At 41.6% G+C, this 20239-nt stretch overlaps 1 protein-coding gene across 3 annotated transcripts in view; it reads right to left on the reverse strand.

Annotated features, from left to right (window-relative positions):
- The window catches only part of LOC107185258 (RNA pseudouridylate synthase domain-containing protein 2-like), a 150023-nt gene that overhangs the window by 96761 nt on the left and 33023 nt on the right, over positions 1–20239 (reverse strand). Inside the window, exon 1 of one of the 3 annotated variants that reach the window (XM_015572907.1) lies at positions 14509–15357. The exons of the other annotated variants lie outside the window; for them this stretch is intronic. Within the exon in view, the coding sequence (XP_015428393.1) occupies positions 14509–14661 (153 nt within the window). The 5' untranslated portion in view covers positions 14662–15357. Of the gene's footprint in view, positions 1–14508; positions 15358–20239 lie in introns of those variants that run through there. 3 annotated transcript variants of the gene reach the window in all.

Here is a 20239-nt window from a genome sequence, read left to right on the forward strand (position 1 = left end):
TTGACTCTGACTTTTCTAGGAAAGACAAAGGTAGGAAAAGTTTCGCAGAAGCTAGTTTTCTGATCGACAAATGTATCGAAAAGTCTCAAGATGGAACGAAGATGAGGAGACCTGCCGACGAATGGTCAGGCATTTATGAGGCTTATAGGCTGTATATACAATATATTGTGTACACGAATAAATTCGTTGTCGAAGAGTTCATTAGAGACTTTCGAACTTTCAACGAACCCCACTTAAATTATATAGATCGATTGATTCTGCAAAGGAGTACTTACATTCCTCCTGTCTACCGATAGAAAAGTGTTTGTTGCCTCGACTTACCTGAAACAGAAAAAAAGAGAGAGCACAATTAAAAAAAAAATAATTACAGTCTTCCAAGAAACAACTCAAAATTCATCCACTTATTCTCGAACTGATCGTTCGTGTGAAATTTATTTAAAAAAAAATGATTTTCGACTGGTATCGAAAGCTAAAGAGCACGAGCAGCTTTTCTTGCGTATCGGTCAACAGTCTGACAACGTCTTACATAACACGCGGCGTCGACGAAGACATCGGGGAAAAAAAAGTACGAAAGAAACGGAAGAATTAAAGGAACAGCCACGCCAGGTCCATCCAATCTCTGTTTGGCAGCCGATCAAGGGAGAGCCCAACATCTGCCAACGGTCGGGGAACTTTATTAATTTCATTACCTGTTTTTTGTATTTGTATATATACAGGGTGTCCCAGTATTGATAGTACAACCGGAAAATAAGTCGAAAATATTGAATCGATTTCTTTCATTTGAGGCTTTGTTTTCGAGAAAATCGTGTTCAAAAATTAATCTGAAACGCGTGTATTCATCATAGTAGTAAGTAGAATAGGAATACAATGAACAGACGCAGAAACCAAGTCTTGTTCAATTCCACGCGTAGCCAGCAGATTTTCAAAGTCAATTTTCTCGAAAACGTAGTTTCAAATGAAAAAGCTTACTCTATATTTTCGACTTATCTTTGCAGGTAGAATCACCCCCTCCCGGGTTATACCATCAATACTGGGACACCCTGTATATAATATACATCAGTGGGATCACTACTTTCTCGAGCTGGTTAAAGTCACGACTCCATGTTTTGACAGCACCAGTAAATCCACACGAAGACATGTGTATATATGTATGTGTCTGCATGCGTATGCCAGGCTCTGGCACAAGGAACATAGTTGAACCGAGAGAAACTCAGAGCCCTGAACGGGGGGGGAACTAACTTTACTCCGGGATCGTACCGATGAGCACACGGGCATAACGTCGGCCGAAAGGGCAGGGAAACGGGGTGGACAGGGAGGGATGGAGGGAGGAATGGCCTGGGTTAGAAGCAATGAGAAAGCGACGATGGAATGGAAGGAGAAACGAAGAAATAGACCCTGGGTCTAAGTAAGCTTGATACGGTATTTTCTTACCGGGGTGTCGCTATCTTGCAATTTCTCCGCTCGAAACGATGAGAAATTATCAGACGAGGATCTTTGTCATTTTTCGAGGATAATGAGGACGAATCACGAACACGCATATTCCATTACGATGCGTCGCTAACACTGGTCCTGCGTGTCAAATTCACCTATAGGGGAAACACCGTGTGTGTCGTTCTGTAAGTTTCAATGGACCCGTTGTTCGAGGAACTGTTACCACTTCGAGAATTGAATTGCACCGAGGGGTCAGGTTGTATTTAGAAAGCACACGTTTACGTATCGCTGCAAGTACTGTAACACACCCCAGTGTATTTGCACGTACGCAGAGTTGTCTTCACGTGATTCGAGGGATTGAACTTCGTTTATAGGACACAGAAACATAACCAAACACAACAAAAACCGAACCATTGATTGTAGAACCTGGTAGGTAATTCACCCGATGGTAAAATTACCATACAAATATATCTAATACAAAAAGGGGTAATTAAACAAGAAAACATTGATCTAAGGCATTAAATTATTCCACGAATCGCAGAAGAATATTCTCCATCGACTCCTGTTCGTGTCTCTTTGTCCATATTCTGTGAGATCTAATAATGCCATGTTATTATTACCACTCCAATTCCTCTTATTGAGAAAATGGAACGTAGATAGATCGAAGAATCGAAGCGACACCTGACAAACGAAGGCTGAAATGGAGAACACGAGTAAGAAAACCTCAGATGGGATTAAAGGGTCGAACAGGGATCTCGAATGCTCCCTGGACGGCGCGATGCTTGTGGCGTTTTCCCTGTGAAATCGAAGTTCGTGGAATGCGGCGAGGTCGCAAACGGTTCTCGCCTCCCCCTTGCTCAGCTAAACGGCCAAAGTCGAGCTAAGTTCGTTCGCCATTGTGAATTGTCGGGGAGAACACGCTTTGAGACTGAAATACGCCCAGGCACGTGTGTCCGTTGCAGCCGACGGCGACCAGTTCGCTGGCCGAAAGTCCCCGCGAATCGCTGGTTCACACTGTTCCCATTAACAATTTCGATTTTCCCTGCATTGTAACAGAATTTACTGGTAACGAATTAAAGTAGTTTTTAGATGAACCGCCAGATTGACGACTGCTCTCGAATTTCGAGCAAAACTAATTTGGAGTAGAAAAAACTCATACGTAAAATCTGGAATCGATTTATACCACACATGGTGATCGAGAAATTGCCAATAAAATTTGATGCATTTTCACACCGTTGCATATGGCAGATTTGGAAAAAGAAGGTTTTAGTTTTACTTTGTTCTCTGAAGCAGGAAAACTATATTCAAGAACTGTACCAATACTGCCACTAAATTCTATCAAAATATCGTTAACTGGATTTATTAGTTTCTGTAAAATTGTCCACATACTTTTTTCTCAGATGCCAATGAAGAAATAGGTGACAACGTCCCGCAATAGATATGTTTAGACATTCGAGTAGCGAGCGATAATTCATTGAAATACACCAATTTTTTTAATTCAAGCTAACTTCGTAAAAACAAAATAGTTTCACTACAAATAGCTTCGACGTTGTCAGACTGCTGCTTCAATTAACTACGCTCGTCAATTTAATATTCGATTTTCGTATTGCAATTCTTTATATTAACATTCAACTTTTTCAAATACATGTACATAATGTTAAATATTATTATTATTATTTTCATAGAATCATATCACCTTTATATTTATCATTTATGAACCAACTCCAATTTGACTAACACAGTTGGCTAACTACCTTAACAATGGAACCACCGATCCAGAGATCGTAAACTAAAAATTATTTATAAAATGCTCATATGAAAACAAACACACACACAAGTTTATCTTCGGTGATTCTGCTGTTAATAAAAGCGGTGGGTGCTGCGGTTCGATAGTTTCATCGTAATAACGATATTATTATTATCATTATTAAGGATGTAAGATCGTTCTTTTAACGAGAACTTGAAACCTACGGGGTCACCGTAAAACGAGTAATAGATACATAAAAAGGAGATTGTTTGAGGATTCCAGGTAGCTACTTCGGACGATTATTGTTTTAAATAACGTGCCCAAGAAGTTTATTTCCTTCGGTAAGTGAATAACATGAAATTCTAACGACACGACCAATTACTCGGTAATGCGATGAATATCAAGCACATCAGCGTGTATATCGTATAAACGAGTTTAAGATGTTAATGATGCTTGAACCAACCCCCTCTCGCTTGCTTAACGACACGAACTCGGTTCGAGGCTAAATGTTAAACGATCCTGCTGCAGTCGTTGCTTTTACAGATATACAAGAATCGACTTCGTCTGTCCTGCATTCGTTTTCCAGTAATCGTCTTATCGGAATATGTCTCTGAAATTGACCCAAATATACTTCATTCCAGACTCAGTACGGAGTAATGAGAAAAAGGAAATATAATGTATCGATCGAACGGATGAACGGAAGACAATAAGGCTGATACGAGAAAAACGCCTGCAACGAGAAAAATTAATTTCTTTTCTTTTTGTGATACACTATCGTAAGTATATAAGAAGAATTCGTATATTTCATAGTTTTCGAAAAAATACAATATGACACGTTGAAAGCTAAAATGAATAAAATAAAATAAAATAAGATGAAAGTCTGCTTAAATGAAAAAATGAAATAAGTAAAATAAACTGAAGCATATAAATAAATAAATAAATAAATAGAATCTGAGTCGATAAATTAGTCTGAAAAAAATTTATTTTGATCTGACCTGAGTCCTCCTAACACTCGACAAAGGAAGCTAGCAAGTAGAAACAGCGTGGTACTGGTCAGACAACCTGGAGAGCGTTCGGAAGGGGGATCACGTGATCGTGAATTAAATCCCGAGGTATCGACGAATTTATTTCACCACGTTCTCCCACATAGTCGTAGTGGTTCCAACATTTTTCCGTCGCTTTGTGACAAGCCACAGGCGGTTCGATCCCATTCGCGTCATCTCTGGTCCCCCTTCACCCCGTTTCACCGATCGCTGTCACACCGCGCCAGTGAATCGCGGTTATTCCCCGGGTAGAGATCAATTATCTATCCAGGGCGATAACTCGATTGGCGTACACGGTGACCCCACACTTTATGGCACCATGCAGGCCGCTGAACCAAGCCCGATGGAGAAATAGAGAAAATAGGAGAGTGCAAAAGAAAGAGAGAGAAAGAGAGGGAGGGGGAGCTTATGTAATCCATAGACCTCCACGTCGTTGACAGATGACAGAACTGTCTTCTCCGTTGGCAGAAGAACCGAGGTTATACCAACGTATGCATATATTTATATACCGAAAACATGAACGACGGCGGTCTCCTTCGACGAGCTTTCCGCTTGCGAACAAACCGAAACGATATATAATCGATCGAAAAAGAGACGATGAGTGTGATATAGAATTTTTCGACTGGTAACAGAACAAGCCCAAGTATCGAACACGTATCCGTGCAAGTATCCTTGTTAGATCGACTGGTCGATGCATCCAGAATGATTCCACGATTCCAAATCAATCTACGGATCAACACCCCTTGAACAAGGAAAGAATTCATTGGCAAAGTGCACCGAGAAGTATTCGACTCACGAAAAGCTGACGGGAATTCTAATTTCTCGACTTAATTACAGAAACAGTAAGAGTGGTGTGTTTTATTTTAATGAAGCGACAGGATGGACATTTTTGTGACGTGTGAAAAATTGTACACGAATGCTACAAGCTAAAATCGACAGATCCCACACCCTCTTAATCTGTCAATATTCCGATTGTTTCCAATCACCTCACAAGTCTCCCATCGTTTTCTCGAAAAAAGAAATGATTAAAAATAATTATTAACTATTTGGAAATTTATACAGAAAATCTAATAGAATAAGATACAGATGTGTATGATTCAGGTGTTTGTTTTCGTTCTTTTTTCAGTATTTCAATTGTGTTTTTATAGTTACAACTTGTGACCGTTATGGTTGAATCACGTGGATCCAGCATTGATTTCTAGACGAGTCTAAAGATTTTGCAGGCTCCTAGGAAAGTGGAACGAAAAGCCTGGCGATAGCCGAGTCGAGAAACCAAAGTGAACCGCCGAATGTTTCCGCTCGCACCGTTTAAATTATTTCGTTTAGCGGTTAAAATAACGAGCCGTCGTCGCCACACCCACCCCCTCCGCGTGTCTGTTATTTCAGCCCGTAATGAAGTCGAGGACGGTTACGTCGATCGGGAGAATAAATACTCGAAACGGTCGGCGTGCATAACCACGAAGAGGCCCACACGCTTGTGCAGGAATAATACGCGAGCGGAACCGTGAATGGGAACGAGGAGCTTCGCCGATGGAGAATTGTATATCGAGGATATTGATGTCGCTATCGCGGCGGGCAGGTGTCGAACAGCCATCGTTCCCTTGTCCTGCATCCCCCGTTGAAACGAGAGTAACGCGTCTCTTCTACAACAGTATTACCCATCGGCGTTACAACGAGATCGAACGAAAATTCCGGTTTATTTATATACGTGTACACTCGCTGGATCGGCCGGATATTGCGTTCGCCGTTTTGCTTTACTGCGAAGGTTCGTGTAAATATCACATACATACAGTGAGAGTCAGAAGTAAGTACCTTACAAAGGTGAGGTGCGTGTAATACTTCTGTAGCGTCTTACATAGTGTAAGATCATGGCAGTAATATAGTTGGATATGATTTTCGGGATGAATAGGCAGCTAACAAATTCGAGAAAAATAAATTCGAAGCTATAACCCATGGAATTTAGTAAATATTGTTGACCATGGCGAATATACCATTATGGTTTGCATTCACGAGCATTTTAGTGAGATCGTTGTGTGTTAAAACAGTGGTTAAAAATTGTTTTCTGGAAAACTCCAAAAACTATATTCCAAAAAAACAAAGTGTCCAACATTTACAAACTGTCTCCGCAACATTTTCATAACTTTTGTTAACAGTATAGTTTTTACTACTCACGCGTCGAAGGAGCTCTGACATTCATAAATAAAAAATAGCACGAAATATATAATGACACCTCTTAACAGAAGATTCTTTATTTTCAGTACCGATCAACAGAAAATCGTCCAATGGAAGTGACGGGGAACGTAGCATCTCGGATAAGCGAGATCTCGACTCGATTTTCCAGGAGGATCGTCGTTCGAGGAGAACCGTTCGTTCTCCCAGTGACCCAACGATCGATACTATTTTCAACCGCGGGCCTTTTTCCTTCAGCCGGTGGAATTTCATGTTTCACGAATTACGGTAATGCAGCAGGCCAGTGGAGGGGGGGCAACCGCGTAAAGCCGACTGAAAAGCGGCGAAACGATGGCAAAGTGATGGCGAAGTGCTCGTCAAATTATAGGTATATGCAACCGGCGAACGTTTACGACGAGCGGTTCCGTAGCGTATCCGCCACAGTTTCCCCCTCCTCGATTCGAATTTCCGCTAAGTGTCCGACGTGCGCGGCTTTCTCTCGGGGGAGGCTTTTTAAGATCGTTCGTTTTAACGGGCCCATCTTCGGCCGATCCCGATGCTCTATAAAAAGCACATTCGTAGGAACACGATGCTATGTAATACGTTACATCGAAGCTTGGAATTCGAAGAAAAAAAAAGAAGGATCATTTTTGAACTGTTCAAACAAACGACCGTCCACATGATCTATTTGCTGAAATTTCTATTTGTTTTAAATTGAAGCTTCGCCGATTCTCTATTTTCTTTTTGAAAGGCAGAATTCAATTTTTTCGCAAAAGTAGAGTAAAAAATGTTCAAAGAAAGAGTAACGTAGTTGAAGAGTCGCATACCACTTGGTAAATTTGAAACAATCAAATATTCGTTAAACTGAATATTAATTTGACATAAATTTTAGTAACTTCCGAAACCAAATAGGAGGCCCTTTACCTTCGCCACTTTTTTCCCCAGCGGAAGCCGAGTCTGCTCCTGAGAGTACAGGATGTCTCGCGTAAGTGTCGCCCCGACATATACATGATCCCTCACAAGTAGACTGCGGATTTTTATGATGAATAAAATTTTACGAACTAATTCCGTAAAGGCAAAATTAAATACGAGAACGTCTTCCTACTCATAGAAAGTTTATCGTGTTAAACATGGAACGAGAAATATATGAAACCTGATAGAAATTTTGTGTTCTACTGCATGTCACGTGCAGTTCTTTACGCTATATATACACAAAATCCGCAGTCTACTCGTAAGTGTCGCAAGAGATATTTCAAGATTTCCTTCAAAGTTAAGTGAACTATATATTACGTATACAGTTAACTTCCATAAACCAAAGTTTCGTTATCCGCTATTCTTCTCGGAGAAATGGACCTAAACTTTACATTTTAAATCGATTTATATATAACATTTCTTCAAACATTTTTCGTTAGAACAAATCGTGACAGATCCAACGACTATAAATATGTAACAAAAAAAAACACACACAGATAATGTAACTGAAGAGTCAACAGAAATCATGCTATGGTGTATCAAGACGTTTCATTCTTCATAAACAATCGTATGTTCAAAGATATGTACAAATGTACCGCCCAGTTACATATCACAGGTTGTCCACTATGTATTAGACACCCGCAATATATTCGTCGCGCACGGAAAGACTACGGATCGTATGGATATATATCGACGCCAGGTTAGCGACTCCATAACCGTGTGCACGGAATAGTTGTCATGCTACCGCGTCTCTCGGTACACGCGATGAGCATTTCTCGGGGTTATTTTCGATGCATTCGGTGGTCCCGACTATGCGACCGACCACGCGGCAGCGGCGACGGTTTGTTCCGTGCGCCATCGATCGCTCATGCAGAAAGAAACGATCACCGAAAACGAATCTAACACATGTTCGAACCACGAACTCTTTGTACGAACGAAGTTGATTCTATCCATCTGTTCCTACTCGATGATCACGGCCTTTCTTTTTTATTTTCTAGATACATTAAATTACGATTAAACGTCAATCCTCGTAAATACAGTAAATTAATAATGAGTGTTCGAAGGCTCCTCGGCTTCATCCCCACTACTAAGGAGGTCTCCAGTGGAACCAGTTAAGCGTCCAGTGGTGGGGATGACGTCTGAACACACTGAGTGCTCGAGAAAACTTCGAACACTTATCGATGATTTTCTGTATTGCAGAATCTTGAACCCCCTATATGTTTCTCGTCTGAACATCCTTCGGAAGATTTTTCGACGAAACTCGACGAAGTCTTAAAAAAAAACTGTCGATCTCACACGATCGGAAAGATCACCAGTTGAGAAGGACCACGGTTTTTCCCTTGAGGATGCGCACGTTTAAGATCACTTCCTCGATCGATCTAGCTCCCTTGTTAAATTACTTTCACCGTAAGTCCACACACACACACACACACACACACACACACACACCGGGGGGGAGAAAATACCTTTGTCGAGCGTTAGCAAATATTTTGCCTGGCGGGGCTCTCTCGCTAGTAATGGAAAACTATAATACCTAGCCCACGCCGTCATCGCTCGTTACAGCTAAAAGCGCCCACGGTAAAGCTGTTACGACGATTATACTCGCGAACAGAAACGAATAAAAAAAACTAGGATAGGGGGAGGGGGGTCAAAATGCCGTCGAAACGAGAAACACGATTCTCGGCCGAAAGACTTTTTTTTTTCGCCTATTCGCGTTTTTCCCTTCCGCTCGGTGTACGAAAGAGCGGATTTTTATAATGCTGTAAAATTGCAAAACTTGTGGAAACGAGAAAAGAGGATTTGTACCACCATTGAGGGGACCTTTTGTTAGCAGCCGGTTGAAAGATTAGGAACAAACGAGCAGGAAACTTTCGTTTCCCCCGTTGACAATAATTACCAAACGAAAGGGGGCGAAACGTGCACGTATGAAGAATCGTGTACGCACCGTTCGTGGTACAATCGTGGTGTAATTAAACGACTTTCGTCTGTTCCACGCGTCATTATTATACCGTGGATAATTAGAGGACGCTGGGGCTGGGAAAAGCGACGCACGCACACGCATTAATTCCACAGCGCAGAATCGCCGGTGGATCGACGACGTTTCACACCCGTTTCGCTATTTATACGCCTTCGGTTCAGGAGGCGTTTTGCTGACGGAGTCTTACAAGGTACGGTTTTATTAAATAAAACAACTAATGTGGCAGTATTACGGTCACTCTGGCAGTAATTGGGACAAATTTACCCTAAACCAGGGGTAATGAATTCGAACGGAATTTCTATACCCGTGGAACATTTGTGGGAGGAAATAAACTTTCAGCAATATTGTTTAGAACATTGTAAATCAATGATTTCGAGAGAAAGAGATAGGCTTGCCCGAGCGTGGAAGTCGACAGGTCCGCGGATAGAACTTTTGCGAATGCTGAACCCCCGCGTGACAGCGTACGAAAGTTTTGCTGACACGGACGACTTTAAATGTCAGCAAGTGAGAGACGACGCCGCCGCCTCGGAACGGTTAAACGAATTCTATTTTTATTACGAGCCGCTTCGTTGATTAGCGCAACGCTTGTCGTACAGAGGGTCGTAACGTTTTCGAGGTCTTATTGGACTGTTACTGTTTTCGGTGAAAATCCGAAACATACACTTGATTTTTTTCAGTGAATCAATTATGACACAATATAAATCTAATTAATCGAATTATTAACTATATTTTCGTATAATCGCGTGTAAGCTAACGTTTCATTTTTAATTCGTACACCTTTAGTGGATAATTGTTAATCAAGAAAGTTATCCGGTGGAAAAATTTAAAAATTGTAATTTTATTTCTACGCGAGCACAAAAAGAACAGATTTTTTTTTCTATTAATTTTAATCGTCCACTGCTCAATATCGAGACACTTATCGAATAATTGCAGTATACGTGGATGTTTATTGATCGTTGCAATAATGCTCGATATATTGGTACGTCGATACCATGATCGTAGTGTAAGTGCATCGTTGCACTTATTCGATAATCTATCGTTGCACTAATTCGTACGGTTCTGCAATACCACTGAGCACTGATACGCTGTTCCGATCGATTCATCGATACGCATTGCTGTACAAACGCACTTACGTATATCAATGCATCAATGGACCGACAGAGCTACTATATTAGCGCGTTAACGCACTGATTAACTGATGTATCAATCTGCCAGTGATGCCAGGGAAACAATATAAGACACGAATCGTCGATATCGAATACAGCGACCCAACAGGTGCAATAACACCTCAATGTTTCGATGCACTGATGCACCAATACTCCAATCCATCGTTTCATTGATACGTATAGTCGTTTTGCTCGGTTATGGTTGCACCAATGCACCGATATACATACACAGACTACCGTGTGTTTTATGGAATATCGGAAGCGTTTCCTACAGACCGGTCTATGGAAACCATAAATCCGTGGGCAAAGAAATATCCGGAAAAGTCAAAGGACACACCGGAAGGAGTCCATGCCACAGAACAATGGATAATGGGGTCGCGGGGCCTGGAACGGAGTGGAATCGGCATTAAATCACAGCGGAGGGGAACTTCGAACTAAACCACCGCTGGTCTCTCTCTTTCTCATTCTCTCTCTCTTCGCGTGAATACATACTACCCCCGATTTCGCGATCCATCGCGTCAAGATGCACGGAAAATGTTCGTCGTAACACCTGTCGTCGCGTTGATCAATTCAAACTTTCGAGGTGATAGGAAGAAATCGATTATTATAAACGTACTACGACTAACTTTTTACGGTGAACTGTTTTCTGGTGGCCTGGTTCGCGAATACTGGAATAATCGAACACTTGGAAAAAGTTTGTGGGAGGAAGAATTGAAATGTTTAACGATTAACACTTAATTATGACTGTGGTTAATGGACGACGAAGAAGAAACATTCTATAATAGTGGAACGAACGGTGAAAGTGATGGTAGTGAAATAGACAACGGCTTGAATAGTGTCCCTTGTTTAGTAACAATAGTAAATAATAAATAATTCCTCGTGTGTCGATTATTACCGATTGGAGGCGAATTTTTTTAGTTCCATCCATCCATTCATCGACCAGACATTCGATTCGAACATTGGTAGTTCTGTGTTGCATTAAACGTAAATTGGTAAAATTGAACGGATCTTTATTGAATTACTGTTCTCACCAGTGTTACGGTCGTTTCGTATGATTTTATGAACGCGTTACCATTCGCGGTGTAATCGTGAATAACGATCGTTGGGGGGATCGTCGCCTGGATATTACTCGCGATTTCGAGCACGGTGGTTTCGTCGAGTGTGAAATTCGCGACTCTTGATTGTTAATAGAGGAGAATTTTACTCGGTACCGCGAGCGGTCGAACCGCAAACGACAAAACCGCGAACGATTTGACAGACATTTTCGGTACCAAATAAACAGCGAGAGGGAGGACACGTGTCCATGTTAGTCGCGAGATTATCGATTGTACACGTTTACGAAACTGTACGAAATTTCTTCGAACCTGGAAAAATGAAAACCTGTGTTCAAAAAAAATAGTTCAAGACTTTAGACACTTATAGGACTCACCGAAGTAGAGTGGAAAATGTTTAACAATGAAAATCCCAAAATCCATCCTCTCGAGATATCTTCCTTCCATTTTCATACAAAACTTATATATTTTTTCGACATTTTCAAATATTAATTCCAAGCTTGTATTGCCCTGTTGTTGTATAACTTTGAATTAATGTATACCTAAAAAACTCTAGAAACGTTGAGCAACAATATATTCCCCGTAATCTTTGTAATTTAATCCAGACATCATCCTTGACATTTCCGTGAATCGAAAGAGAACCGAAGGACCGTATAATGTTACCTGCTAATTAATTAATCGCGAAACGTTCGTCGAATCTTTCACGGAATTCTGCACTATCCGTTCAAGATCAACGTTCGTTACCCAGTGTCACTGGAATTTATTAAATAATCTTTTCTTTTCATCATTTAAGAAAGACTCGTTCGTGAAACAAAACAGTCGACAAATCTCTCGTACCAGAAGTTGATTAATCGTAAATATATTTAAATCGTTGACAAATTCCACCGCGTTTCAATTCATAACGAAACTAGTCTCCAGAATCAATTAATACATAATCGATGTTTTTACGTTACTACAAAAGTCGTTTAGTCTCAAACAATCACGGATTCTTAATAAATTCTGCGTTCTCCATTCAACCATAATCGCTCTATTCACTTTCGGTTTACCGCCAAAGTGACCTTCCAGAAGGAGAGAAAAAAAAAGAGAAAAAATAAACCACCGATAGTCAGCTACGATGTTTAAATCCGTGAGTCACCTGACTCCATAAAACGTGCTCCTTCTGTACGTGCAAGTCCATCGTGAAATTGAATGACCAGAATACCGTATGGACTACGGCCGAGTTGCCCGCGGTTTATTTATTTTCCGCGTCGTCCTCGAAGCCCGACGATCGTCGCCGAGGATGAATCGCCGAAGCATCCACAACAGAGACGAGGAAAAAATCATTATCTCGACAAAGAGTTTCGAGTGAACGATAAAAAAAAAAAAGATATATAGTGTGTACCGAAATTTCAAATTTTATTCTTTTTATAATGAAATATGTAATGCTTCTTCGAGAATGAGTTGGAAATTTTGAAACTCGAGATGATTTCGGGTGGAACTAAGGAATTTGGAACCAGTACTAGTTGGAACTTGGGAAACAATTATTTAATCTTGCCAACTGTTTGAATGTCAGGATAATGGTCTTAGATAATGCTGCTTTTCGTTATAGCTTATTTCGAATACAACTGTACTCGACTCGGATCGACAAGGACGCGAGACCAGCCATGGAGTGCAAACGAATGATCGACGAGGGGAGGGAGAGGGGCGTTCGTTAGTTCGCGAATTTCGTCGTCGCGAAACGAACGAAATTATATAATTGTCGAGGACAACCGTCGAAGGTGAAGCACGAACGGAGGCGCGAACAAGCTTTTACGACCTGACGATAATTAACAGAGAGGCTACCGTTGGATCACGATCCTCTCGAATCGCGTTTGGGTAAATTCAGCCAGTCGAAACTCTAAATTGAAAAGGTCTCGACGAACGGATACACTCGAATAATATAGGATTCTGTTTCCTGAACCCGCAGGCAAATAAGTGAAACGAGTCAATAAAAGTTTGCTAATGGAATAAAGAATTAACTTCGAACAATGTACATGCTGCTAGTCAATCGTCTGGGATCAACTCTCAGCTACAGTTTCCGATGATATTGAACAGATCATCTCTTAACGGTATTTTCCATGGATATAACTTGTCCGTCCTTATTGAAGTATTCAAAATATACTCGCAAGACGGGCTAATGGTCCGCGTGGTTAACAGCTAACGTAAACCAATAAAAGCTTCGTTTACAGCCGAGCTTTACGTCCACGAGCGTTTACCCCTCCCGTTTAACCTTTTACGATCGGCAGCAACGGCCGGGCACGGCGAACCATGAAGCTTTAATCAGAGTTTCGCTTGTGCGGACTCGTAATGGCGGGCAAACGAGTAGTTCGATATGTAATTTAAAAAAAAAAAGAACAACAAGAAAGGGACAATGAACCGATTCGTATTTATGCTTCTGATACCTGGTAATGGCGTATTCTTTAAAAACAAAGCTCCTCATAAATAAAAAAGGAAGAAGAAAAAACATTTTCGTTTGCCTTGTACCATGATCACAGTTTTCGTCGATTTCAACACACGTCACGACTGTATATTATACAGTATAAAGGATCGATCCCTTGAATTCCGTTGCACGACGGTTCGATGGTTCCTTGGATTGATAATCGGGGCATGTATCTAACTAATAATAAAATCAAAGAATCGATCGTTTGATTCAGATCGGTCGATGGATCAACAATCTCTCGGGATCGACAATCTTTGGAGATCTACAATTTATCCTGACCGACTATTCCTCGAGATCGACAATTTTTCGGGATCAACAATCTTTCGAAATCAACAATTTGTCGCGATCGACTATTCCTCGGGATCGAGAATCGGAGCATAGATCCAACCGATGATAAGATCAAAAGATCGATCGTTTCAATTATATCGCGCAATGGATCGACGGTTCCTCGGGAACAATAACCAATCCCGTGAAACGAACGAGAACTCTTACCTTTCGCGGCTCAGGTGCATAGATCCCCGGCAACGGTGCGAGTAGATGCAGACCGGCCGGGTTCGGTATGCCGGAAGCAGGATGTCCAGGCGGGATCGGAAGCGGCACCAGCTTCAGGCCCCAGGGTAGGTACCAGGGCGCCGTGTGGTGCATGATCGCGGCACGATCGTCGACTATTCCACTGTACGGCGAGAACAACGCGCCAGGATGCGTCACACGACCGTTACGAATAACGCAATTACACTGACGGTTGGGTTAAGGGATGAAGGATGTGTATTTGTGTGTGTGTGTGTGTATGTATTAAAATCTCGATGCACACGTATTCGACGTACGACAATATCCGTCGAAAGAATAACAATAAAAGAAAAAAACTTCGTAAAACGAGGGACGGGAGGGAGAGGATCGAGAGATAACGTCCCCTAAGGAACGTGTGTCGTGACGTGGGGGATCGAGAAACAGGAATCACATTGGCATCTTTCGCGAAACACCCCAGTGATCGAACGATTCTCTTTCTTTTCTTTTTTTTTCCTTCTCTTCGATCGTCAGCGATGGGGACGATATGGATGTCACACGCGCTAACACTTGTCGCACACTGACGTCATCGTAGGGATCGAATTTTGTGTACGTGTGGTTTTGCTCTTCTTCTTTCTTTATTTTTTAATCGCGACCACCCTTCGAAGGGGCTGTTTATATCCTGCTCGAGGATATCTTTGCGTGTGTTTCTGCGCGTACGTTGACACCGGTTTTGTCGTCGATCGAACACCGATTTTTTCGAACGGAGTTAAAAAAAAACACCACGTATCGGCCGGGGGGAGGAGGGAGGAAAACACACGACGTGCTCTCCGGGAGCGCGCGGCAACGACTGATCAACGATCGAGCGTCGACGCGCGAGCACATGGCCGCGTCCCTGCCTCCCCCTCCCACCCAAGAGGCGCGCGCGATCGAGCTCTCTGCTTCTAGGCCGACAGACCGTTCCCTCTCTCTCTCTCTTTCTCTCTAGTTTCATACAGCAAACTCCCCTTCCGCGGGGGATGGCAACCCCTCCATTTTCCGTCGATCCCCGGCTAGAAACGTTTGATACGTTTGACTTTTCCTACCTGACATTTTCCGCCTTATCTGCCCCCCTACCTTCTCCTCCAACGCTTTTTTTTCTTCTCCTTGATCGCTGCCTTCCCTATTTTCAACCCCTCCTTTCTCGTATTTTCTACTATACGTGCGACACACAGGACGTAAACATTGCTCCGACGTTTCTTCTCGAATAGACATGTTGTACTCGAGCTCGCGGAAGAAAAGAAAAACTGGCGAAGGTGAAATCCTGTATTATGTTTTCTCCAAAGATTATGAATTGCTAAATGAGGTCACACGAAGAAGAACGAAACGAAAGATAATTTTGAAAAACGACTGAAATTTTGAGAAAAGTATTCTTCGTTGTAAGTAACCAAAATGTTTTCGAATCGTTATTATATTATTATTATTATGTCCATTCAGAGAATCAGAAAAACAATTTTGCACCACGATTCCGGGTCCGACCGAAGGGAATCGTTGTCGATTAAATTACCCGCACGGTACAATTTTCCAAACGACTCGCAGGAAACTCGCCAGGAATTATTTACGTTCTCGTTAAATATAATTACCGTCCGACGTGAGGCTTAATCTAAAATTGGGCATACACCCCGGTGGGATCTAAACTGTATCTAACTTCGCGGACGCCGGCGGGCGGGATACTCTCGTAGACTATCAAACGAGATCCCATATCGCGCCTCGATCTCCCCTAACGAATCACATATTTATCGACGGTGTCTCGACGACGACACTGATTAAAAAGCCATCAATGAAGAAGAGGAAAAAAACGAGGGAATCTCGAAAAGTGGTTGACCCTGTGTACAACACGTTCACCTGGCTAAGTCCTGATTAATAATAATAACAACATTATATGGGAACGGTAGTTATGGTCACTTTTCAACAAAACTTTTATAACGACGACGATGGATGAACATGTTCGTGGAGTGTTTCATCGAAACGGTGTGTCCAGACAGTACGGATTAACCCTTAACTGAGATCAGGCAGAAATCTTATACTTTTTACACGAATCTTTTCCCACACAGAAATTTCATTACTTATTACAGAAATATTTATATTATATTCACGTGAAAGAAAACGTCGAAGTAAAGAAGCATCTCTAATTATTTTACGGTAAACGAAACGAATATTCTGATTAGGGGAGCACAGGGTATTGGCGGTCGATATTATTACGAAACAAAATATTTAAGGGAAAGCAATTATTTTGTTATTTAATAATTTTAGTTTGTAAACGATACCTTGCAAGAAATATTTGATTTAATATTTTGAGTTTATTACAATTATGGCTTAAACAACCGCCATTATACCCTTTTATCGTACTCCGAATCGACGAGTGAAAAGGGGAGCTAGAACTGCGACAGAATAATCATTGCGTGGTAGTATAAATGCTCGCCCGAAGTTTCGATGAACGGCGAATAAAAACGACGGCTACTTCGAACCGCGAGTTTTAAACAAGTACACCCATCGGAACCGGCCTCGACGCACCATTAAAACAGGCAGAAATGAGAGGCGTCGGTAAACAGCAGCTGCACGCCTGGCGGCGTATGTTGGAGCAAATATTGATGGACCAAACGTTCATTTGCGTGGAGACGAATGTCGAATATTAATATTAATTCCGTTGCGCGCGTTCGTGCAGTCCGATGTTCACGGAGCACCGTATTGCTTTTCGCGATAACGATAAAGATCTTTTTTTTCGTCGATCTTCATCTTTCGTATTTGCTAGATTTTACAAAAAAAAGAAGATTCGATCCCGAACGATCTGTTTCGACGGGATTCCTTTCCGCAAAAAACCCCTGGAACGGAGGGTTTCTTCGTGTGTCCGCTTTGTATTCGATGCGTATCGCGTTTACAGGGATTGATTGCCACCGACGGGGAAGGTTGCTCATTCTACGGGAGCAGGAGAATGGTGTCCTTTTACTGGCCGCGATATTTCGATGTTTTGTGGGTTCGTTTTGCGGCGACGTCGAAGGGCACGGAGATTGTTCTCGAATTTCATCGACGAGAAATGGAAATGTTCGTGGGTTGGTTTGAATTTCCTTTCGGGAAAATAAACTATATGCAAGATCTCTCCTAAAAATAACTAAACTTTTTAAATAATCGAGAAAACGCTAGTAACGATATCTACATTAAACAAAATTTCGTCGAAAAATTCTATCCGTGATTGATATTGCGAAAAAGGTTCATCAGATTTTTATCATATAAACAAGAAAATTCGTTTATTTTTCAGGGGCAGATCTCGTACACCTCGTACTCAGGTGTTCTTAGTTTTCAAATTGACAATACTGTCTTCGATACTTTGAAACGGCAGTAATGAAGTGTCGATACTCGAATATTTAAACGTTCCAATGACATTTAGTCATTATCATCGAACGGACAAAAGACTTCGGCGATTTTCACCTTTATTCTTAATGGTACACGCGATAAAGCTCGTCGACCGACAAGACTCTTGTCCTCGTGGACGAGATGATGCGATATTAATCACCGCATTCTTCGGCGAGAACCGATAATACCTGATGGACGACACGGAACATTCCTCCCCGTGATATCACGATAAATTACCGATCCTCGTTAAGCGAACGCCACTAATGACACATTTAAAAACGTTCAATACCGTGTACAAGAATGAATACGCCGAAACCTTCGACTGTTCGCCGAGAACAAGTTTTCTCTTCTGCCCAAGGTTACAAACGCTGCAACTTCGATGGATAGGTGAAAGGACACGATCGGTCAGTGTCGATCATTGATACTCCGCGACACCGTGTCAAAAATGTTGGTGATAATAAATATTTCGAAAGAATCGAATCTAACATCGCCACTCGTTACGAACTGTAAATTACGTTCTGGTCGAATAAAAAAAATAACTGAGGATCTCGACGATGCTCGATTAGAAGCTCAATTGTATTTGAAAAAAATTGAAGGTGACCTTAAAAAATCATGAAAAAAAAGAGTTGAAAAAAAAATTTGCTATAATCACGTTAAAACTCTCTTGAAACCTGATAAAAACATTTTCGATCGGACAGCTGATAAAAGAGTAATCTCTACTGATCACGATTCGTGGTTCACCCTGTATACGGATTGTACCCTTCAGGATGAGTTAAGATTCAATGGAAATAGAAACCACGATTAGAAATCCAACGTGTGTGTCACCACAACCTATTCGATAACACGAAATCATCTAGAAAGCATCGCTAATGATCGTCTGTATCGCTGTCCGATATCGCTAGATCGCCCCTGGCTCATTATTCAAGGATCGATGGATAGGCCATGTAACAAGACGTGTGCGTTGGACGCGCAAGATTTCCAGTCATCGACACGAGACTCTAGTCACGCGAGTTGTTTCTTTCTTTCTTTTTTTTTTTGCGTAACAGACAACGTAACGCCGCGTAACACGCCGTTCGCGATATGGAATAAGCCAGACACGCGTGAAATCGCGAATCAAGAATGCCACCGCGAGATACGTGTGTGTATCGATCCATGAAAATTTTGAAATCTCACTCGATGAACCAACAGGTATGACGGGGTCTTTCTTGATCTGTATCGTAAACATTTACGCACGATAATTGATTGATTGATCATTTTCTGATATCGATCTAAACAATTATTAAGACTGGTTCGCGCAGTCCCGTTTACTCGGATTTCGGTTAATAAAACGTCAGGATCACGTTAATTAACCTAACGTTAAGCCAATTAAACCTAAATACAAGGAGTTAATAATTTTTCGTTTCTTTTTTTGTTTTTATAGAATGAAACTGAAGTACAGCGTGATCAAAAAGGAGACAGAGATAGAAACGTTGGTGTGTCTTTTATTTCCAGAGTCGGGAAGAGAAACGAACGGTGGCGGCGAGAGGCTTTCCAAGGTGAAATATACAGTCGCCACACGTATCTTCTCTGGTTCCCCGTTACGGACAAAGAGCCCAGGCACTCCAGGCTATTTGCTCCCGTGATATTTGTAAGCTGTTGGGATGGGGGGAGGAAGGATTTACCACGTCTGAAAGCACAATCGGAGGAGGGGAGGGGACATTTCAAGTGTCCCATGAACGATACGCCGTAATGGATACCCTGAAATTAATGACTCGATTTCGCGGGATCCGAAAATTATCTCACTGGAATAAACGGTGTCGGACACGGGGTCTTTATACGAGACGACCACTTTTTCGCGGCTGAAATGGACCATCAAAATGATGTGGAATGCGAAATACCTATTTGGGTAATATGCAATAATCGGTAATAACCGAAAGCACGCGTTCACACATTTCTATATACAGTAAATCATCGATGAGTGCTCGAAGGCTCCTCGACATCGACACGGAAGGGTCCTCAGGTGTAACGTTGATTTTTTAATGTGGTCTAGCACAGTGATTTTGGAATTCTGAAGCCAATTTATATTTGTTTCAGCTACATATAGCCATTAGTTTATAAAATATTTAATGTTCAGTGCCCTGGAGCCTTCGAACACTCGTCGAGGATTTACTATATCGTCTGTTGAGCCTCTTTTTATGATGACGGTAATACCAGAAAACATAACGAAAAATATATTCACGTTCATCTTCTCAGACTGGAAAATTCAAAACGGACAAACAAACGGAGAAAGTGGTATGCGTAAATCGTAATATTCGAAGCGTAACAGTCCCAATGAATAGTATTGCGGGTT

This window comes from Dufourea novaeangliae, unplaced genomic scaffold, assembly GCF_001272555.1.
Source record: "Dufourea novaeangliae isolate 0120121106 unplaced genomic scaffold, ASM127255v1 scaffold55, whole genome shotgun sequence".
NCBI classification, from domain to species: domain Eukaryota; kingdom Metazoa; phylum Arthropoda; class Insecta; order Hymenoptera; family Halictidae; genus Dufourea; species Dufourea novaeangliae.